At 41.0% G+C, this 23,264-nt stretch overlaps 1 protein-coding gene across 2 annotated transcripts; it reads right to left on the reverse strand.

Moving 5' to 3' along the window:
* Positions 1-132: 132 nt before the first annotated feature.
* LOC106025284 (cytochrome P450 4A6-like) lies at positions 133-18,467 on the reverse strand. Of its 2 annotated transcripts, XM_063236411.1 has the most exons (13): positions 18,220-18,467; positions 16,781-16,922; positions 9,014-9,058; positions 8,356-8,483; positions 7,235-7,359; positions 6,694-6,848; positions 6,198-6,304; positions 5,921-6,111; positions 5,685-5,818; positions 4,408-4,472; positions 4,178-4,254; positions 1,811-1,984; positions 133-1,144 (listed from the first exon to the last, which is right to left on the reverse strand). In XM_063236411.1, the coding sequence occupies exons 1-12, from the start codon at positions 18,406-18,408 to the stop codon at positions 1,816-1,818; spliced, it is 1,527 nt and encodes a 508-aa protein (XP_063092481.1). In that variant the 5' UTR covers positions 18,409-18,467; the 3' UTR covers positions 133-1,144; positions 1,811-1,815. The 2 variants fall into 2 exon arrangements, 1 of the variants encoding a protein (XP_063092481.1); XR_010043154.1 differs by lacking the exons at positions 133-1,144; positions 4,408-4,472 and having other exon boundaries at positions 1,880-1,984.
* Between the last annotated feature and the right edge of the window lie 4,797 nt (positions 18,468-23,264).

The raw sequence follows: 23,264 nt of genomic DNA on the forward strand, positions 1-23,264 counted from the left end.
GGACAGAAGTCTTGGCAGCAGGTTTCAACTTAGAGAGAAGATATGGACCATAACATGCTGGGGACATCAGATGACTGCAGGAAGTTCTGTCTATAGCATCTACAGCTATTGAGGCAACTGGGGAATCTGTGCTCAGAACCAGCAAAACAAGCAGAGGCTTATTTAATGGAGACTCACAGAAGCAAGAACAGAAGACCAGGGAATCTGGTGGTAGTACCTAGAGGGATGAAAGTAGGGAGCAGGACCAGGGTCAGAAGTACCAGGAACCAGGAAGCCTCCATCTGTGGGCAGAGTTGTTGATGCCCCTCATCCTTCAGGGTAGCCAGCCAGGGAGACTTCATGGGGCAGGAGGAGCTGCTTGGGTTCTGACATCCCCTCCGGTCAGATGAGGAGACTCTTGCCAGCTCTTGACTGACAGTTGTCCATTCTCTGAGCCTCCTGAGGAGTATTAAGGTCCTATATGTGAAGGAGGCTGACAGGTGACTTGGTGACACGGCCAGGCCGGGTTCTCTTCTCACATCTCATTGGATCTGTGAATAGCAAGGTCTTGAGGCTCTCATGCCAGATCAGGTTGGAAGGCTTTCCTGCTCAGCTCAAGATGAGCTTTAGCTGGAGCTTCTGAAAAGTCTAGGGCAAGTAACGTAGTCCTTGAATATAATAGAGGCTTTTGTCTCCTTCCATGACAGATGTGAGCTTCTCTGAGATCCCAGAGAAAAGCCCTTTGTCTAAACTCAGCTACTGGAGCCTCAGCAGCTGGATTGGTATGGGGCATGAGGAGTCACATGTGTGAGGCCACTCAAAGAGGGTGGGCTCCATAAGGCCAAGAAGAAGTTCTGGCACCACAGGCCACATGTCATTTTCTTCTTCCTCAGAAGGGACTTGTCTCCTTTCCTTCGATCTCTTTTTTCCTGCCATAGTCTTACAAGAGGCCAAGACACTCCATGTGACATTAGGAACTTTACTGCAAGGAAGAAGGAGATAGAGAAGCTCGAGTGAGAGAAATACAGGCAGATAGACGCCTTGCAGGCGAAATCCGGTGACAGTTCAGGAGGGACAGTGGCAGACTGCATAATGTTTTCCCAGGATGTCCAATGCCTCAGCTTTGAAGCTCAGGATTATGTTATCTCATATGGCAAACAGAACTCTGAAAGTTGAAAGGTTGATTAAGTAAAAAACTTTGAGATGGGTAAATTATTCTTTAAAGAAAGAGGAGCTAGTTCCAAGGAATACAAGAAATGAATCTGTAAAGTGGAAGGACAATTAAAATTATTTTCTCCAAAACTCTGCAGAAGATGGCTACACTAACAACTAGATCTTCTCCTAGTAATACCTTTTTTTTTTTAAATCAGTACAGGGGTTCGAACTCATGACTACACCCTTGCAAGGCAAGCACGTATGCCACTGAGCTAAATCTTTAGCTCCAGTGGTACCTATTTTTGACTTCTGATCTCCAGAACTATGAGAGAGTAGATTTTCATTACTTCAAATCACAAAGGTTGTGATAGTTGATTATAACATCAGCAGGAACTCATACAGATTAAAATCAGCAGGCAGAAAAGGAAAGAACAGGTAGAGAGGTAGGTAGGCTGAAGGATAGGCAGGTGATCAGGGCCTAGATAAACAGAGATGCAACAGAAAGGAGACAGGTAGCAGACAAGCAAATAGGGAGTTTGAAAAAAAAGAAGGACACATAGGAAGGAGGCAGGACAGCAGGAAGATGAGAAGATAGAAAGCAGGAGATGAGAGACGGGCTGGGGACCTGACGACAGGATGGTAGGCAGCAGACCCTCAGAACCTGTTGTTGACTCACCAAGGTTAGTGGAGCTTCCTGAGATACAATTGGATCCCATTTTTGGACTTCAACACAAGTTGTGGTATGGGGATGGGGACCCTGGTGGGGTCTGGCAGTAGCTCAAAACGGAGCAGGGTCAGGGCCACAGCCACCTTCAGTTCATTCATGGCAAATTGTTTCCCAATGCAGTTCCTAGGCCAGACAGGAACAGTGAAACAAGATATAGCCTCAGAAGCTATGCTGAGCTGGTCAGGAACTAGTGCCTGAGTCCCAGCCCAGAGCTGGGCATTCAGGCTATTTATATGCCCGGTTTGACTCACGCAAAGCTCTGCCCTAGGTCTTGGGTCACTCTCTCTTGAACTTTGACAAAGTCTTCTAGTTGTGCATGGCTACCCCTGGCCCACTGTTGCTCTCACAGGCATGGAATCACTCTCTTAGGACAGAGCCAGAGGGGCAGTCTGATCTCTTGAGTCATTTAAAGCGTTAACTGTTGGTTAGTTCATTGCATTTAGAGATTCAAGAAAGTTCACTGACAGGAGCCAAGTGTTAATAAGGAACCAAAGGGGGGTCAGGTTGGGGATCCCACTCAGTGGTCAGGCACCTACTTCCCTCTCCCACCCCAGGCCACCAATCTGTATCCTTCTAAATTCATCTCAGAAATGTCCCTGCTTGTTTCTTCAGTGTTTTTGTCCCAGATTTCTCTTGTGTCTGTGCTTTCCCTTCTTCCACACTGATACTTCCATGTCTTTCCTTAAGCAGGATGGTGCATCCACATCTTCTATGTCTGCTGTCTCTCTCACCTCCTACCTATGTGATCCCATGTTCTAGCTCACATCACAAACATGTTCTTCTTCCATCTCTGCCTGTACATCCTTAAGGCCCAGACAAATGACCAGCTGGTCCTCATCCCTGCTCCGCTGTCCCTTTCCTTCCTGGGGTCGCAGTGATACCACTGGTACTTTACTCAACCCAGAGACTGAGACAGTGCTGGGAATGTGGACCATCCCACTGAGAGTGAAAGAATAAAGGAAGGAAGGATGTCTTCCTTAAGCATGGCTACTTCTTTCTGTAGAGCACATATTTGCCCTTGACTGAACACTTGGAGAGAGGAATGATATCTTTAATTTTATAACCCAGTATAGGACTTGGCACATAGAGGCTGATGTAAGGCCTTCCTTTATAGTTGAGTTAAGTTAATTAACTTCACAAGAGTTAAGAAATTCAATTTAATTGATTTTAAAATAATATAAGAAATTTACCTAAAAATTGAGCTACCTCATATTCTCCTGTCCTCTAGTGGCAGCAATATGACTTATAGTCAGTGTACAAGGAGGTACTGTCTTAGAACAAAAATCAAATTCTAGAAAGTCTATTTTTGCAAAGGCAAGTTCCTTGAAGCTGGTTCTAGGAAAGTTGTTTTATTTTGAATTTGAAGAATTCATAAAAATACTGACTGAGAAAAACCTGTTTCTACCACTTCTTTATAAACATTATAGTAAGTTACATCCTACTGGGCAAGTCTCATGGGCTTTGAGGGTCAAAGAAGCCCTTTTGAGGTGTTCTTGTCCAGCTCAGCAGCTACTTCAATTGTGTTTTATATTTTACACACCAGGAACCTGTCCAGTGACATGCAGTATATACAAAATAGTAGATTTCTCTCAAAGGAAGTTTACTGTTCTCATTTTAATGCTTTTTTTTAAAAAATCCAAAGTGGAACTATGTTGGATCTAAGTGTAATTTCAAAGTATTTACACTGGACTTCATCTATCCCATTTTGACAACTGGAAAAGTAAGAAGAATGTGAACATTGAAACGCAGTCAAAAATTACTTTGGGAGAGACTGAAAATGTGCTGTGAAACTTTCTTTGATGGCTTACTGTAAATTTTCAAAATATGACTAAAGAGGTGGCAGATAGCAGGCACCCAGAAAGTGAATCCAGGCAAACTAATCACTTGCTGCAGTGACTTGAGAAAAAATGAATCAATAGAAAGAGTGGTGGCTGGATTGCAAATGTGTGAGAAAAATCTACCCTTGGAGATTCCTGGCAGTCAAAAAGCACGTCATCTGAAGTCAGACATACACAAACATTTCTAATTCCTAACATCATACTTCTAAATTGAGGAAAGCAGCAGGACACACTGGAATGTGTAATGTCTACTGACACTGGGATTTGACCTGGCCATTGGGCCAAGGTCTCTGTGGTGTGCCCCGAAATGTTCTATTTCTTATGTGCAGAGATGTATCCGCACAAGGCTTCTTTCCATAACACCAACAAAGAAGGGTATATTAGAAGAGGCCCTATGTGAGCATAGGAGGTAGCAGGGTTTGCTACAGGAAAGTAGCCTCATTCCCTATTACCAAATTACCAACACAGGACACCTCACCTTGGTCCTCCTGAGAAGGGCAGGAATGAGTGGCTGTGTCTGGAAGAATCAGGTGCAAATCGGGAAGGGTCAAATATCTGCAGAAAGAGAACCAGTGTCTGCACAGGTAGGGGCCAAGTCCCTTGTTCCAAACCAAGAGGGGACAGGAAGCCCAGAGGAAAGAGAAGGAGGAGGGGTTCCTGAGGAATCACCTCCTTCCCTTCCCTCTTTTCCTCTCAGGGACATCATACCTCAGGATTTGGCCACACCTTCGGGTTATGGTGAAGGCCATGAAAAGAGAGTATGACGTTAATACCTGGGGGACAGAGGAAGACAGAGAAAAGACTGATTATGCACATGATGTTAGTTCCTGGTCCCTCTGCCAGTAGGAGATAGACATGCACAAAAGGTCCGAATGCCACAAATCATCATTTTGAGCAAAGTGATCTTGTTGCTAAAGATATGGGTGGACTTGGTAAATAAACTACCTGAACACAGGTGAAGAACAGAAAACTATGACTTTAAGAGAGATGCAAGAAAGAATTGGACTTTCCTTTTTGTTATAAATCAAATGAGAACTTTTGTTGATAAAGGATTTTCACTGAGGAGCATACATTAATTCATTTAGTCCTCATAACAACCCTCCAGAGAAAGCACTGATATAGCCCCATTTTTCAGATGAGGTAACTACATTTCAGAGAGGAATTGTCAGCTATTGCGCAGGTAGGATGTGGCAGGACTGGGACTCACGTTTAGTGGAGGGTGAACCAACAAGTCGTTTGCTACCATAGCAGGGTTCTTAGATCTGGCTATCAGCTGCTTTCTGCCTTCAACATGAGTGCTCCTCAAGGACTGGACCATAGCTGACCAATGGCATAGAATTCACTGCTCATTTGTCTTGACTCCGCATAAGAACCACGTCTCCTTAGCCCCTATCTGTTTCTCTCATCATCCTCTACATTTTAGGGTGTTAGAATTTTAGAGGCCAAAATCTAAAAGTTAATATTTCTCTGTGGGGAAATTCCCACAGGATAAATCGCATTACATTTATTAATACATATAGTTTTTTACTCAATTATGCAATATATTATATCAAATATAGAAGATGTAAAAAAGATGTGAGAAAAATCTACCCTTTGAGATTCCTGGCAATCAAAGGGACAAATATGGTCATACATGTCATCTAGAATTGGAGCCTAGAGTGTTAGAATCAAAGAATGTCACTATCACCAAACTGCAATTAACTGCAACATTGCAAGACTGTGCATTCTAAAGAAGAACGAATGTCAGCTGAAGAACAGGAGTAGTGTAGGGTGGTAACCATGTGAATAGACAGTATTAGAAGGAGCTGTATAGTTCATGTAGGCTTATGTTCTACATAAGAAAAATGTACTCTATAAGTAAGAAGCATTCATTTATTGACAATAAAGAAAGACCCAGCCAGATTCAGAACTGCTGAACCACACATGAATTTCCTAATTCTTCCCTATCCTTGAGGAGAACTTAGGTGATCCTGGAAAGGTTATACCTTTGGGTAAAGATTTTCCATCAGGGAAGGTAACAGGTTTGCTGAGCTCTCTGCCAACAAATGGAACTGGTGGATAGAGCCTCAGGGCCTCCTTGATGCACATGGTGATATAGGACATCTGGTCAAGGTGTTCCCTGAAATGAAGCCCATCCTGAAGGGCAGAAAGAGTCTGGAAAGACTGAGGTCTCCCCTGGCAAAAGAGGCTGTGCTCTCCCACCTCTTCAGCTCTTACTCACCAAGTAATGGAGCCTTTATCTCCCAGGAGGTTCTGGACCTCTTCCCTGCACCTCTGTTGATGGCTGGGGTGTGTAGCAAGAGCATACAAGGTCCAGCAGATACCACTGGCTGTGGTGTCATGGCCCTCAAACATGAAGGTGTCCACCTCAGCACGCAGGTCCTCGTCTGATAAGCTGCTCCCATTTTCTGTCTGAGGTGGAACACAAACAACCAAAGAGGGTTTGTCCCTGCTCTGTGAGTTTGATCAAAGCCTTAGGCTCTCCCACACAGTCTTACTTTGGCAAACAGGAGGATGTCCAGGAAATCCAAGTGTCTCTTTTTTCTGATGTTCTCCAACTCTTTGTCATCCTTCAGCTGAGCCTTCCTCTGCTTTATTATTTGGTCTATCCCAGAACAAAAGTTCCTAGGTAGAACCAAGAACTACAGAAACCTACAGCAACCCAACCTGTATCTCCCTCCCCGGACCCAATATGGAAGTGTTGTGGAGCTCAGGATGAGAGTGCAGTGTGTGGGTCAGGAGTGGGAATTCAGCACTATTTGATACAGGTCAAGTTTTCCCCAGGAGTACAGCTCTTCAGTGTTGCTCAGAATCACCAATGTGAGAGCACCTTACCTAACACCTTCACATCTCAGCTCCCTTGCACTAGGGAAGACCAGCATGAGCCTCAGGTTTTGCAAGGGCACCAGAGGGCTTGGTTCTATCTGAAGGGCTGACGCCATTTCTACTGGGTTAAGTCTGGTAAAGATGGGACACAGGAGGGGGAGAAAGTACCTGTGTGGTGATGGGCAATCTGAGTGGCACGTTTGCAGCGTTGGCCATTTGACGACAAACTGTAGATGGTGTCATTCTGGTGAAACATATTCCTTACACGGGAAAAAAACATGTTGTTCATCTCCTCAATGGCTTGGAGGTAGGGCCGGGATTTCCTGAGGGAGAAGATACAGAACAGATTGAACTGAAAGGAGATCTGACCTGGAGGTAGAGGGGCTATTCCCTCAAAGGTGGGGGCACAAAACACTGAGTCATGTGTTACTTCTATCTTATAGTCTTTGTGACTCTCTGGCCTTTAGAAAATGGTGAGCAGCTGGGTTTTCAATCTTGCTAGGAATCAGGGGTGTATGGCTGAGGCAGGTTTGGATCTAGACTGGAATTACAGGTGGTTTGGGGCTTAAAACAGAATCTTGTTTTGTAGCAGAAATAGTGCAAACCAAATATGGCTGGATGCACTAGGTGGGCTGCGCCACTTGCTTCTCAAATGAGTCTATATCAGTAGCAAGAATAAGGACTTCTCAGCTGAAAGGCTGTCACTGACCGGTCCAGCTGGACACTGCCCTGGTAGCTGAAGGCACACTTCATGATCGAGTCGAGTGTCATCAAGGAAACAGGTTGAAAGATCTCCATAGAGGCATCTTGACTGATGAGCTTTTCCCATTTGTCCTATGGTGGGAGGATAACATTTACCTTCTTACTTTCTCCAGAATTCTTCAGTTAAATAGACTAGAATTCCCCCACCGCCCCATATTCCAGATTCTCTCGACTTATTTAAGAATTAAGCATAGCATTCTGTAAGACCTGAAATAAATTTGAAAGTTTTGGCAACCAGCTATGTTTTTCATTTCTTTTTTTTTTTCAACCAACAAAATAGATTTTTCAGGGGATAAAAGGGAAGATGATTCTTCAATATTCTGAGAATTGGGCTTGATCTGAGGGAATAGTGGGACTCCAATTTTAGAAGGCAAATGTGTCAACTAAAAGAAAACCTAAGCTTTTACTGTGGGCTCTTCTAATGAGGGCCATAAGAGACTTTGATTCTTGTTTAGTCATTTTTTTTGTCTTTTTTGTTTTTATCGGTACCAGGGATCAAACTCACGACTGCCTGCTTGCAAGGCAGGTGCTTATGCCGCTGAGCTAAATCCCTAGCCTCTAATTCTTGTTTACTCATTAAAACGTTTGCTGAGACCAGCTGGATCAGAACCAGTCTTGTTGAAACATGATGGGATGGCAGGTTGGCTGTAAGAATGTGCTCCTATTGTCCATTTTACTGCATGTATTACTCAAAACCCACGAAGAAAATGTGTGCCTGAGGCAATTAAATGATATGCTGTGAGATTCCCTGAGCCACTGCAGCTGCTGCTGTTCCTCAGGCCAGCCGGGGACAAGCAGTCCTGGTGTTGAGCAGGCCTGACTCCTCCACTAATCCACTGTGCTAAAGACCTGAAAGTGCAAGGTGGGTCCTGTATCCACCATGACACTCTGTCATGGGTGATGAGCACAATGTGGCTTGACCCTGATGCTTGGATCCTCTGTGTCCTGTGTACTGTCACAGGGTTAACTTAAAGTATGTTATTCCATATGACTGTCTGAGGTCACATGTGTTGAAGACCAGCATCTGAGTGTTTGCTGTGAGTGTACATTCGTGAAAGACAGACTCACCAGCATCACTCGAACAGAGTTGGCCATGATTTCCACATAGGGCTTCAGGATGTCATAGTGGAAGGCTGGGGTCAACATTCGCCTGTGCTGGAACCATGTTGGTCCGTTCAACAGGAGCAAACCATACCCTGCACCAGAGATAGGTGTATGTAATCTGTGTGTGTGTGTGTGTGTGTGTGTGTGTGTGTGTGTGTGTGGTATGTATGTATGTGACAGAATCAGATCCCTGGGATAATTTGGGAGGAACTCTAATGTGGAACTGGGGAAGACAACCCTTGAGGGTAGAATTTCTTGGACAAAGGCAGGAAGGTCACGTATATTCATGAACATAGACTTTTCCAATTGGGATGGTCCATCTGCTGTGATTATGACAACTCTTCTTAGATAAAGATTTTTAAAAAGTGTTGGTGTTAGGTCAAGGAGGGGCATAAAAAATGCCAGGTAGGAATGCTTGAAGAGATAGGGCAGGAGCTGATCTTCAGGAGGGCTCATTTCAGCAGTAGGAAGGGATAAGTGTCTAATGAGAAGAAAAATGAGGGTCGATTTAGGGATGGTTCATGACAGTCTTGACTAGGTACTTGTTCTCTGTAAACCAGAGAAGTAGCACTAGGGAAACTTTATTGGACAATAATTGTGCTCTCAATTTAAACATACATACCAATCCAGGGTGCCAGGAATCTGTAGAAAGAAATGGCCTTTGGATCTGAAAGGTAAGCAAGGGCATTAAAGGAAACTGAAGGCCAAATAATGTGGCCCTAAGGAAACTGTTGTTCAAACTATGGCACGTTAAAATTCTTGATGACTGCCAGGTGGCAGCTGATGTTATGGCACCTGCTGTTGCTTCTAATCCCTTAAACCTGACAGTCAGTTTGTCTCAGGAAGGTAGGCTCCTTGTACTAGAAGCTGACCACTCCCAGGACTGTGATGAGGAACTGGGGAGAAACAATGGCTACAGCCTCAATGCCAAGGAATAAAACAGAGCTTATTGCTTTGCTAGTGTGGGTCCTGGCTCAGTCATTTCATGACATCAAACAGGTGACAATTAGTGGTTTTGAACCCAAATTGGTGTACATAGTTTGCTTTTCAGATTTAGATCACTTTATACAACGCATTCCTTACTTTGATTTAAAGAAAGAAAGTTTAAAAAGAAAGAAAACAGAAAATTGGCCCCATGCAGTTTTTTTTTTATTTAAGAGGAAAAAGAGAAAAACACAAAACAAAACAAAGCGGTGTAAGGTTACATATAATACAGAACTACAAAAAAAAGCATAACAGTAAGAAATCACCTGTTAATAGATTACATATTATCATCTTGGAAATAGTTGCTCAAATCACAGTATCAAAGAATACAAAGTAGACATTCAAACAGAGAGACTACAAACAGCTGTGTTCAATGATCCAAAAACATTAATATAGTCAGCTATTCAACATCCCTATACACAGTTGCTGTTATATCCGTTAGAGCTCTTTTTTCCCCTTCCTCTCTTTTCACAACAAAATTTACACATTTTAGATTTTATTACTCCTTAGTTCTTATTACTTTTTTGGGGGGGGAGAATAAAGTCAAATATGGCAGAACAAAGCTGTTAGTGAAAACCAAGGTTGGACTTAGCACATGATGTAGAACAGAGTATACGGTTATTAACAATAGTTATCAACGTTGTCTCTTGTTTCCTTAAAAAGATTTGTCTATCTCATTAGATATTATAAAGTTGGACAAAACAGTAGAGAACAAGACCAATAAAACTTAGACATTGTAAACATTACAGGACTTCCAAAGGAGACAATAGTCAAACCAGAATGGGCATCTTAGTGAATCTTACTGCCTTCAAAGTAGTTGCCTATACCCTCAGACCTGATACTATCCCACAGAATGGAACAGAGTCTAATCAGTCAAAACAAGATCGTGGGAGCATTACAGGACTTCAAAACAAGTTAATAGGAAATCGAAAAGAGTTACTATTATATATCCTAATTTTTTAAATTTTTCCCTTAATTAAAATAAACATAAGAAATAACTAAATAATTTTTTTAAAGAATAATAGTTACCATAGTGTCTGTCTTTTTCCTTGAGATATTTGGATAAAACTTCATATACTATAGCTTCAAATATTTCCATATCAAGAAGCCCGGAATAAAGCCTTTCTAATTAATAAGTGAAAATTTTATAAGGCTTCAAGGCCACATAATGGGGAATCATGATTGCCACATATTTTCATATATTTGAATCATTACTTACATTAGGGAAACTATTCGGTATTCATACATGCGAGATTGATTTATTTCACTTATGAGTATGGTCTCAAGCTGCACCCATTTATTGATAAATATCTCAATGTGATCCTTCTTTATAGCTGAATAATATTCCATTGTATAGAAATACCACAACTTTTTTATCCATTCCTCAGTTGATGGACACTTGGGTTGTTTCCAAGATCTGGCGATTACAAATTGTGCTGCTATAAACATAGGTGCACATAAATCACTGTGGTATGATGCTTTCAGTTCTTCTGGGAATATGCCTAGAAGTGGAATAGCTGGAATAAATGGGATTTCCAATCCCAACTTTTTGAGAAACCTCCAGACAGACCTCCACAAAGGCTGTACCAGTCTACACTCCCACCAACAGTGCAGGAGAGTTCCTTTTTCCCCACATCCTCTCCAGCATTTGTTGTTGTTGGTTTTCTTGATCCTGGCCATTCTTTCAGGAGTGAGATGGTATCTCAGTGTGGTTTTAATTTGCATTTCTCTGATGACCAATGATGATGAGCATTTTTTCATGTATTTATTTGCCATTTGCATTTCTTCATCTGAGAATTGCGTATTCATCTCAGATGCCCATTTTTGGATTGGATCTTTGAATTTTGGAGGTCTGAGTTTTTTAATTCTTTATATGTTTTAGACAAGAGGCCCTTGTCTGAGAGAGAGTTCACTAAAATCTTTTCCCAGTTTGTGGGTTTTCTTTTCACTATGCTGGAGATTTCTTTTGACATGCAGAAACTTTTTAATAAGAAGTGGTCCCAGTTATTGATTCTGGGAAGTATTTCCCGTGCGGTTTGAGTCCTGTTCATGAATTCTTTACCTACTCCTATGTCTCCAAGGTTTCTACCTATTTTGTCTTCCAATAGATTTAGTGTTTCTGTTTTAATATTCAGATCTTTGACCCATTTAGATTTTAATTTAGTTCATGGTGATAGACATGGGTCTAGCTTTAGTTTTCGGCAAATGGAGAGCCAGTTTTTCCAGCACCATTTATTAAAGAGACTGTCGTTCTTCCAGTGAACCTGCTTGGCTCCTTTATCAAAGATAAGGTGGTTGAGTGTGTTTGTAGTTGTGGTTGTATCTTCTAATCTATTCCATTGATCTTCGTCTCTGTTTTGATTCCAATACCATGTTGATTTTACTACTGTTGCTTTGTAGTATAATTTCAAGTCAGGGATTGTGATGCCTCCTGCTTTGCCTTTGCTGCTTAGAATTGCCTTTGCGATTCTAGGTCTCTTCTGGTTCCAGATGAAATTTAGGAGTGATTTCTCTAGATCTATAAGGTATGTTGATGGTATTTCTATTGGGATTGCATTGAATCTGTATAAGAGTTTTGGGAGAATGGCCATCTTCACAATGTTTGTTCTTCCTATCCATGAGCAAGGGATGTCTTTCCATTTTCTGAGATCATCTTCAATTTCCTTTTTCAGTGTATTATAGTTTTCACTGTATAAGTCTTTCACTTCTTTCGTAAGAGTAATTCCTAAATATTTCATTTTTTTGCTTGCTAATGTGAATAGTCCAGTTTCTCTTATTTCCCTCTCTGTAATTTTGTTGTTCGTGTATAGGAATGCTATTGATTTCTGAGTATTGATTTTGTATCCAGCCACATTACTGAATTTATTTATTGTATCTAAGAGTATTTCAATGGAGTTTAGGGGGTCTTCTATGTAGAGTATCATGTCATCTGCAAACAATGATAACTTAACTTCTTCTTTTCCTATCTTTACCCCTTTTATTTCTCTTTCTTGCCTAATTGCTCTGGCTAGTACTTCCAGTACTATATTAAATAGGAGTGGTGATAAAGGACATCCTTGTCTTGTGCCTGATTTTAAAGTAAAGGCTTTCAATTTTTGGCCATTTAGTATGATGCTGGCTGTTGGTTTGTCATAAATGGCCTTTATTATATTGAGGTAAAGACCATCTATTCCAATTTTCTGTAGAGTTTTTATCATGAATAAATGTTGGACCTTATCGAAGGCTTTTTCTGCATCTATAGAAATGATCATGTGATTCTTAGTTTTGGCTTTATTGATATGGTGGATTACATTTATTGATTTGCGTATGTTGAACCATCCTTGCATTCCTGGGATGAATCCCACTTGGTCATGGTGTATAATCTTCTTGATGATTTGCTGGATCCTATTTGCCAATATTTTATTGAGGATTTTTGCATCTGTGTTCATTAGGGAGATCCGTCGATAGTTCTCTTTTTTAGTTGGGTCTTTCTCAGGTTTTGGTACTAGAGTAATATTTGCTTCCAGGAATGACTTAGGAAGGATTGCTTCCCTTTCAATTTCATTGAACAGTTTGAGGAGTGTCGGCATTAGGTCTTCTTTGTATTTCTTGTAGAATTCTGCAGTGAATCCATCTGGGCCTGGGCTCTTCTTGGTGGGTAAGGACTTAATTACATTTTCAATTTCAGTAACAGAGATTGGGTTATTCAACAGTTTTACATCCTCTTGATGTAGCTTTGGCACTTCATATGCTTCTAAGAATCTGTCTATTTCTTCTGTGTTATCAAACTTTTGAGAGTAGAGGTTTTCGAAGTAGGTGTTGATGATCTTCTGTATTTCTATTGGGTCTGTAGTGATTTCTCCTTTTTCATTTCTTATTGCATGAATTTGAGCTTTTTCTTCCCTTTTTTTAATAAGGTTGGCTAGGGGCTTATCGATTTTATTTATTCTTTCAAAGAACCAACTCTTTGATTTGTTGATTCTTTGGATTGTTTTCTTAGTCTCTATTGCATTGATTTCTGCTCTGATTTTTATAATTTCCTCTCTTCTTTTGGCTTTGGGCTTGACTTGCTCTTCTTTTTCTAGCTGTTTGAGGTGTAGCATCAAATTATTTATTTGTATTCGTTCTGTTTTCCTGATGTGGGAACTCAGTGCAATAAATTTTCCTCTCAGGACGGCTTTCATTGCATCCCACAGGTTCCGGTAAGTTGTATCTGTATTTTCATTTTCTTTTAGGTATTGTTTGATTTCTTCTTTAATTTCCTCTGTGACCCACTGATTACTCAAGAGTGTGTTATTCAGTTTCCATGTGTTTGTGGGATTTTTGCAGTATCTTTTATCATTAATTTCTAATTTCAGAGCGCTATGATCCGATAACATGCAAGGGATGATTTCAGCTCTTTTGCACTTGTTTAAATATGTTCTGTGAGCTAATATATGGTCTATTTTAGAAAATGATCCATGTACTGCTGAGAAGAATGTGTATTCTGATGTTGTTGGGTGGAACATCCTGTATATGTCTATCAAACCCATTTGTTCACAGGTATGATTCAGTTCTGTTATTTCTTTGCTCATTTTCTGTCTGGTTGATCTGTCCCTTGGTGTCAATGGCGTATTAAGGTCTCCTGTTACAATTGTGTTACTGATAATTTGAGTTTTCATTTCTGTTAATAATTGTTTTATATAACTTGGTGCTCTGGAGTTTGGTGCGTATATATTTAAGATAGTTATCTCTTCCTCTTGGAGTTTTCCCCTTACAAGTATGTAGTGACCTTGTTTGTCCTTTATGGTCATTGTTGGCTTAAAGTTCACGTTGTCTGCAAACAGAATGGCTACTCCTGCCTTTTTCTGGATTCCTGCTGCATGAAGAATTGTTTTCCATCCTTTGACTTTCAGTCTGTGAGTATGCTTCTGGGTTAGATGGGTTTCCTGTAAACAGCATATGGTTGGATTTTGTTTCTTGATCCATTCTGCTAGTCTGTTTCTTTTGATTGGTGCATTGAGACCATTTACATTAATGGTTATTACTGTTAAATGCTGGTTAATTGTAGGAATGTTATCTCTCTGCTGTTGCATCTTTATCCTTCTGTTCTGTTTAATTATTTGCTTTGCTTAGTGGTTTTTTCCTTTGTGTATCTAAACTGTCTTTCAATATTTTTTGCAGGGTCGGTTTGGTGTTCATGAAGTTCTTCAGGTGTTCTTTGTCATGGAAGTATCGTATTGCACCATCTATTTTGAATGATAGTTTTGCAGGATATATCAGTCTTGGTTGGAAATCATTTTGCTTTAGGATCTGGAATATTTCACTCCATGCTCTTCTTGACTTTATCGTTTGTGCTGAGAAGTCTGCTGTGATTCTGATAGGTTTTCCTTTATAAGTGATCTGTCTTTTCTCTCTGACAGCTTTTAGTAATCTATTTTTGTGTTGGATTTCTGGGATGGTGATTATTATATGTCTGGGTGTAGTTTTATTTTGGTTATGAGTGTTTGGAGTTCTATATGCTTCACTGATCTTGATGTCAGTTTCTGATCTCATGCTTGGGAAATTTTCAGCTATTACTTCTCTAAATATCCGCTTGACATCCTTTATGTTGTCTCCCTCCCTTTCATTAATCCCTATCATTCTTATGTTATTCTTCTTTGCATCGTCTTGCAGTTGTTGAATTGTTGTTTCCTGATTCCTTGTTATTTTCAAAAGATCTTTCCTTTCCTGTTCACTAGCTGCAATCCTGTCTTCAAGGTCTGAAATTCTATCTTCACTTTCATTAAGGCGGTTTTTACAACTTTCAGTGGAGTTTTTTATTTCCTGTATATCTCTGTGCATCTGCATTATGTATTCTGTTTGTTTCTTATATTGCTCGTCTAGGGATTCTATCTTTTTGTTTAGTTCCTCCAATTTTTTATCTGTGTTTTCTTTAGATATATTTAGAATCTCTTTCATTTCTTTTATCATTTCTTCTTTTATCTGGGAGATTATTTCGAGTTTGAATTTCTTTAAAGCTTCCTGGAGTTGTTTGTCAACTTTAGTGGCTATTATGTCCGATATATGAGGTGGATGGGATATATTTTCTTCTATATACATTGCTCCTAGGGTTTCCTGAGATGGGCTGGAGGTTTGAGGTTGTAATTTGGTCTTTCGTTTTGTCATTTTGTATATTTCTGTGTTTCAAGTGTTATTTGAAAGCTTCCTCAGGATCTGTTGAAAATCCCCTTCTATGCTTGGAGCTACTGAGCCTCTGACACCGCACTACCCCAAGCCATTGGGCCTGCAGAACCAGTGTCCCTCCTCTGCCTGCTCAGAACTCCGCAGTTCCAGACAAGCTGGGCCTCAGGGACACTGTGCGCCCACCTGCCCCTTGGAAGATCCACAGCTCTTCAATTGCAGCTGGGTTAGGGTGCTCTCCACAGGCCACAGTGCCTCAGGAGCCTGTGATCCCTCCCTGGTTGCAGAGATATCCACAGTCCTCTAGGCAAAGGAAGGGAATTCTGCAGGCACTCCAGATCCGCCAAGCTCCTCCTCTGCAGGCAGATGGCTAGGCGAGGCTGGGCTTGGGGGTTAGTGTAGGCCCGCCCATCCGTCAGGAGCTCAGCAGACTTCCAAGTGTAGCCGGGGGAGGGGGGGGATGGGGAGGCAGCTGTAGTGGCCTCTAACCCACTGCTCCACTTCACTGCACCCAGAAGCCTGGGGGGTCCGGAACAGTCTGAGATTTGGGCAGACTGTGCTGGGCACTCACCACAGGCTGAGGTGCCTCAGGAAGCTGCGATGCCTCCCTGCTTGCAGAAGTATTCAGTCCTTCAGACAACGGAACGGGCTTCTGCAGGGACTCCGGATCCGCCCAGCTCCTCCTCTGCAGGAGATGGCTAGGTGCGGCTGGGCTCGGGGGTTAGTGTAGGCCCGCCCATCCGTCAGGAGCTCAGCAGACTTCCAAGTGTAGCTGGGGGGGGGGGATGGGGAGGCAGCTGTAGTGGCCTCTAACCCACTGTTCCACTTCTCTGCACCCAGAAGCCTGGGGGGTCCGGAACAGTCTGAGATTTGGGCAGACTGTGCTGGGCACTCACCACAGGCTGAGGTGCCTCAGGAAGCTGCGATGCCTCTCTGCTTGCAGAAGTATTCAGTCCTTCAGACAAAGGAACGGGCTTCTGCAGGGACTCCGGATCCGCCCAGCTCCTCCTCTCCCATGCAGTTTGTTATTTTTAAAACTTCAGTAATGAATAAGAATTGTTGGCCATGTGCTGAATTGTGGCTTGGGTAAATGATGGGTAGCATTTTGAGTTGATGCCTGAAGTGTTACTCTGTGCTTTGAAAATTGTGGGTCATAGTGGAAGGCTGGGGTCAACATTTCAAAAGTGCTTTGAAATTTGATGGGTCAGATGTGTATACTACAGAGGAAGGAGCTCCTCTTGCTAAAATGAGGCTTTAGTCTCACCTGATCTCCCCAGAATCACTTTCATGTACTCAGGGTCGTAGATGATCAGGTGAGCTTCACTCCCCCAGAACCAGCGAGGATAGGCACTTGGGAATTCCTTTACCCATTTCAGCGTCTGCTGCAGCTCGTCTTCTGGCAGGATCTGTCACCAAGGGAAAGACAAATCAGTAAGTACTTTTGTTTAGTTCTAGTCCTTGCAGTGAAGTGAAGGGTAGGACTACCAGAGGGACATAGTTGTGGATCATTCAGCAAAAATTAGAAATTTGGAGTTGGATGCATAACCTATCTATGCTGTCAACCAGAATTTGCTGTCTCCCAGGACTTTCCCTAAGTCAGATTCTGTGCCCCACGAAATGAAGTTGTGTGCATGAGAGAAGCAATGGGAATCAGCAACTCAGGTGTCTTTCTGAGCTCCTTATTTCTCTTTTCTTAAGTGGATTCAGTGCGCAATCTCTTGCTGAGCTCCTCTTCTTGCAGTCCCTCATCAAGCCACGGGGTGGCATTGCAGGGAGTAATTGCTGTCTCTCTTCAGCTTGTACATTGTTCCTTTCTCTCCTTCCTGGAAGACTTGTTGAGGGGGACTCCACAGACCTGTGCCAACTCCAGTGAGCTCATAGCATGGGGAGAGTGGAGGCTGAGCTGGCAAATAAAAAGGCTGTTTCATAAGTGACTCTAATGTCAGTCCCCTTCATCAGCAGAATTGTGCTGTTGTCTCACTCTGTGTGTCCATAATTTTCAATATGTTAGCCTCCATGATCACCCATTTTGGAGATTCCCCCAGTCTCAGGCAAATCTAGTTAGTTGGTTCCTCCACCTGATGTCATCGCCCTCCCTGTTAGTCTTTGCCTGTGGCCCCACACCTCCTGAGATTCATGTTTACCATGTGCTCCCCTCAGAGCAGGGATTCTATCACACTCATATCAGTATCTCCAGACAAGCTCAGGCCCAAGCACAGAGGTTGGCATCAAGTGACTGGAGTAGGTGGTATCCCGGCTGGTTCTAGCACTCTAGGATCCTAAGGCTGGACTTGCAAGTTTGAGCCCAGCCTGGGCAACTCAGAGACTAAGCAAGACCCCATCTCAAAATAGAAAATAAACAAGGTCTGGTTTGTTGCACACAGTTGAGAGAGCCAGGGGTGCTCAGCTTGGAGGAGACAGAACTCAGGAAGGGTCAACCACAGTGTCTCCAAGTGCAAGGCTGCCAGGTCAAGTGACAGATATTCAAAAAAAAAAAAAGGAGTGTATGATAGAGCTGAGTCACAGCCGGACCAGCTTCTTGTAGAGTGAGCTCCCTGAGGCTGAGATAAGCACAGCCTGAGAGGGTCACTGGGTGCTTCTTGAAGATCACATGCTTGCTACATGGTAGTTTTGTCATGTGGATTGCTGGCTAGACTCTGAAAGCGCCAGCTTCCCTGCTCTCTCCTTCTTGCTTTTTCTTACCTTGTGCCCTAAAAGCCAGTGGGAGGGTGCACACGGGAACTGCTGGAAAGCTTTGAGCAGCCATTGTCTGCACAGGTAGAAGTGGGCTGCTTTGAACAGCAGCAGAAGCAGGCTGAGCAGGGAGACCACTTGGAGGAGTCCAGAGATGCTGCCTGGGAATCTGGTGGGGCTGAAGGCAGAGACGCTCATGGTGCAGTGGCTTCGGGATCTCTGACTAGTCTCACCACCTGGCCTGTTTTGTGGAAGATTGCCTGCCCACTAGTGGGAGGGAGCAGCATGAGGGCAGAACTTTATTAGTCGTTTATTTACATGGATAATCTACTTTGGAAGACAGAAAATGCTTTGTCAGCTGACAGTGGCAATCATCATGCACACACCCACTTCCCCCCTCCATATCAGACACAAATATTTATTTATTCATCTATCTGTTTATTTTCCTTTTCCTTTTAAAATTGAATGTCATTTATTATTTCTTTTATTTCTTCATATATACAAGATACAGTGTGATATTTAGATACAGTATGTTCTAATCAAATCAGGTTAACACTTTCACATCTTTAAACATTTATCATTTCTTTCTTTTTTACTATTGTAAAAGTTTTATGTTGTAATTATTAAGCATGATTATCACAAAAAATAGCTATGCTGCTAAAGCAGTATCTTAAGTGAAGGTCCCAGGCTTTGAGCCTTTCTCCACACGTCTATTAAGGCCACCACTTTATTCACCTTTGTGGGAAGCTCCTTAAATTCCCTCAATAAATCTGACACCTGCACATTTTCCTCTGAATTGCCAATGCTGAGTTCTCCCAGTAGATGGTAAATGATTGTCAATTCAGACATCTAAGCACTGGTGTCTGTCTTCCTCCAGGAGAGACAAGTGGATCACTCTCATAGGCAGTTAGTGCTTTTTGGTGACCAGGGTGTGGGGGCGAGTCTCGTATTGCTCCTTAAAGCATTCAGTCATTGCCTGATGGCAGCTCTGCATTCCTCTGTGGGCATTGAGCATGTGTTCCAGTTTTTGATTCTTACAAATTTTCACTTCAGTCCACAAGACTTTTCCTGTAGCTTCTCTTTTCTTTTGGATAGTATTAATAAATTCTTTTCTGTCTTTTGTTTGGACTGAGTGAAACTGTTCTCCATCTTTGTGGTTAGCAGGGTCAGCCACTAATGTTTGGAATTCCATCATTTCCATCATGCCAGATAAATGTGGGCGCTTTCTGCAAGGCAACAAGTGATGCAGACTTGGCATTATCTTGTCTGACTGTGGAGTTCTTTCTGATTATGCTTCTGTTATTAATGCAGAGAGATCTAGCTCATGTGGGGCCAGCCTGGCAACATGGACTGCAAGTTTTCCTTCCTGACTTCACTGCTATCTTTCCTTTTATCTTTAGGCATTTTCTCACTGGTTTTTAACCCTTTTCCTTTAGGAGACATTTTGATTGTTTTTCTTTCATACTTGAAGCATGAGGGACTTGAGCACTCCTCCACTTTTTGTCTTGGTGTCACTAGATGTGTTGTGTTGGAACCAGTGGTAGAAACCTTCTCAGCGCTGTGTCTGTCCTTTTCCTGCCTTCTACTTAAAGGCTGGCCCCATCTTCCTCCCTCCCTTCCTTCCTTTCTTTCTTCCTTCCTCCTTTTGTTCTCCTTCCTTTCCTCCCTCTTTCCCTCCCTTCCTTTTTAATCACAACTCATAAAGACACAAAAGAGGACTTCCAGAACTGTTTCAGAAAATGTGAAGAATTATGGCATAAATGTGTTTGAAGTGAGGGGGATTATTTTGAGAAAGGATTAGTGGTATGTGTCTTTTATTATAATAAATTTAAAAAAATTGAAACGTTCACCATATTTTGATTATACTTGATACACTTAGGTCTGGTTTATTTTGACTCAGTTTCTGTAACTGATGAGAGACACATGGGTCTAATTTCATTCTTATGGTTATGCTGTTTTCTACAAACTGCTGGTGTCCTTTCTTCAATGTGTGTTTTTGATACCTTGTCCAAGATGAGTTGATTATAGATATGTGGACTTGCTGATGAGTTTTCTCTTCTATTTGTTTATGTGTTTGTCTTTATGTTAGTACCATGCTGTTTTTGCTACTATAATTTGTAATGTGGTTTTGGTTGGGTATTATAATGCCTTCAACTTTGCTCTTTTTGCTCAATATTGCTTTGGCTATTTTGCGTCATTTGTTTTTCTTTTTTTTTTATTTAAAGAAAAGGAAATGAAAAAAAATACATGGAGATAAAAAAAAAGGGTAGAAATAATACTAAATTACAGACAAACAAAAGGTAAGAAATTGCCGGTTGATAAGTTACAAATTGTCATCTTGGAAATGGCTGTTCATGTTATAGAATTAAAGTATTTAGAATGACATTCCAAAAAGTGACCCTACAAACCATTCTGCTCTATGATCAAACAAAAGCTCCGTAATATGATTATCAGTCCCACCTATTTGTTTTACATCTCAAAGAGGGTAAGGTTAACCATATCAAATCAGAACAGAACATTAAAAAAAAAATAAAAGACAATTTAAAGAAATACAGATTTCAAAGCAAGTCCACTGGAGATCTTCCTTATCTAACTGTCTCTAGCTTCTTACAAATAGTTGTCCCTAACTTCACCCACTTTATATACTTATTGCATATTATAGAACTAATCAAATCATTACAGGATGATGAAGTCTTTTTAGGTCCTCAAGTTCCAAATTAGGGAAGACAATAGCAACTACCATTGCATCTCTCATTCTCTCTGTGATAGCCGTCCCCATCTCTGCATATGCTGAAGTTGAGCTGAAGAAACCAGTCCAATGTCATTCTACTCAGCAAACAATAGATTGCTAGAATTTATATTATAATGCTACAAAATAAGCCTCGGGTTTTTCAGGTCTCTTCCTCAGAGTATTTGTTCCTATCCTCTTTGTATTATAGGGAAAACCAAGTCATAACAAGACAGTGAAACAATTTCCTAGAAAAACATGCAATGGATAAGACATATAAAACTATAATATAAATGATCTTCCGTAGCTACTATGTTTTCTCTTGTTATTTTCAATAGATTTGTCCACAACACTGGCTTATTATAGTTTTTTTTTTTATTTAAGAGGAAAAAGAGAAAAACACAAAACAAACCAAAGCGGCGTAAGGGTACACGCAATACAGAACTACAAAACAAAACAAAACAAAACAAAACAAAACAAAACAAAAAAACATAACAGTAAGAAATCACCTGCTAGTAGATTACACACTATCTTCTTGAAAATAGTTCCTCAAATCACAGTATCAAAGAACACAAGGTGGACATTCAAACAGGGAGACTGCAAACAGCTGTGTTCAATGTTCCAAAAACATTGATAAAGTCAGCTATTTAACACCCCCAAACACACTTGCTGTTATATCCGTTAGAGCTCTTTTTCTTTTTTTTTTCCCTCTCTTTTTTACAACAAAATTTACACATCTTGGATTTTATTACTCCTTAGTGCTTATTACTTTCTTTGGGGGGGGGAAGAATACAGTCAAATATGGCAAAACAAAGCTGTCAGTCAATACCAAGGATAGACATAGTACATGGTGTAGAACAGAGTACAAGTTTATCAACAATGGTTATCAACGTTGTCCCTTGTTTCCTTAAAAAGAATTGTCTATCTTATCAGATATTATAAAGTTGAACAAAACAGTAGAGAACAAGACCAATAAAACTTAGGCATTGTAAACATTACAGGACTTCCAAAGAAGACAATAGTCAAACCAGAATGAGTATCTTAGTGAATCTTATTGTCTTCAAAGTAGTTGCCTATGTCTTCAAACTTGATATTATCATATAGAATGGAACAGAGTCTAATCAGTCAAAACAAGATCGTGGGAGTACTACAGGACTTCAAAACAAGTTAATAGGAAATCGAAAAGAGTTACTATTTATATATCCTAATTTTTTTTGAATTTTTTCTTTAATTAAGACAAACATAAGAAATGACTAAATAATTTTTTTGAAACAATAAGGGGAGATTGAGATAAAACAGGACATAACAATATAACAATAGAGGTCACAGCATGACTGTTTCAACAACCTAGTACTTCACCACCTTATAACCTGACTTAATAGTAGTTACCATAGTGTCTTTTTCCTTGAAATATTTGGATAAAACTTCATATACTCTAGCTTCAAATATTTTCATATCAAGAAGCCCAGAATAAAGCCTTTCTAATTAATGAGTGAAAACTTTATAAGGCTTCAAGGCCACCTAATGGGGAATCATGATTACCACATATTTTTATATATTTGAATCATTACTTACATTAGGGAAACTATTCGGTATTCACACATGCGAGATTGATTTATTTCACTAATGAGTATGGTCTCAAGCTGCGCCCATTTATTGATAAATATCTCAATGTGATCCTTCTTTATAGCTGAATAATACTCCATTGTATAGAAATACCACAACTTTTTTATCCATTCCTCAGTTGATGGGCACTTGGGTTGTTTCCAAGATCTGGCGATTACAAATTGTGCTGCTATAAACATAGGTGCACATATATCACTGTGGTATGATGCTTTCAGTTCTTCTGGGAATATGCCTAGAAGTGGAATAGCTGGAATAAATGGGATTTCCAGTCCCAACTTTTTGAGAAATCTCCAGACAGATCTCCACAAAGGCTGTACCAGTCTACACTTCCACCAGCAGTGCAGGAGAGTTCCTTTTTCCCCACAGCCTCTCCAGCATTTGTTGTCGGTTTTCTTGATCCTGGCCATTCTTTCAGGAGTGAGATGGTATCTCAGTGTGGTTTTAATTTGCATTTCTCTAATGACCAATGATGATGAGCATTTTTTCATGTATTTATTTGCCATTTGCATTTCTTCATCTGAGAATTGCATATTCATCTCAGATGCCCATTTTTGGATTGGATCTTTGAATTTCGGAGGTCTGAGTTTCTTTAATTCTTTATATGTTTTAGACAAGAGGCCCTTGTCTGAGAGAGAGTTCACTAAAATCTTTTCCCAGTTTGTGGGTTTTCTTTTCACTATGCTGGAGATTTCTTTTGACA

This window comes from Cavia porcellus, unplaced genomic scaffold (assembly GCF_034190915.1).
Source record: "Cavia porcellus strain 051 isolate PalLab524CR breed Dunkin Hartley unplaced genomic scaffold, mCavPor4.1 scaffold_25, whole genome shotgun sequence".
In the NCBI taxonomy this organism is placed as follows: domain Eukaryota; kingdom Metazoa; phylum Chordata; class Mammalia; order Rodentia; family Caviidae; genus Cavia; species Cavia porcellus.

Excerpts from the sequence above, each read along its gene's own strand:
- LOC106025284 (XM_063236411.1), bottom strand. The coding sequence starts at position 18,408 with ATGAGCGTCTCTGCCTTCAGCCCCACCAGATTCCCAGGCAGCATCTCT. Across the intron at positions 6,849-7,234 it reads GGCAGTGTCCAGCTGGACCG|GAAATCCCGGCCCTACCTCC; the intron begins GTCAGTGACAGC and ends CTTCTCCCTCAG. Across the intron at positions 1,985-4,177 it reads CCCTTCTCAGGAGGACCAAG|GAACTGCATTGGGAAACAAT; the intron begins GTGAGGTGTCCT and ends TGTCTGGCCTAG.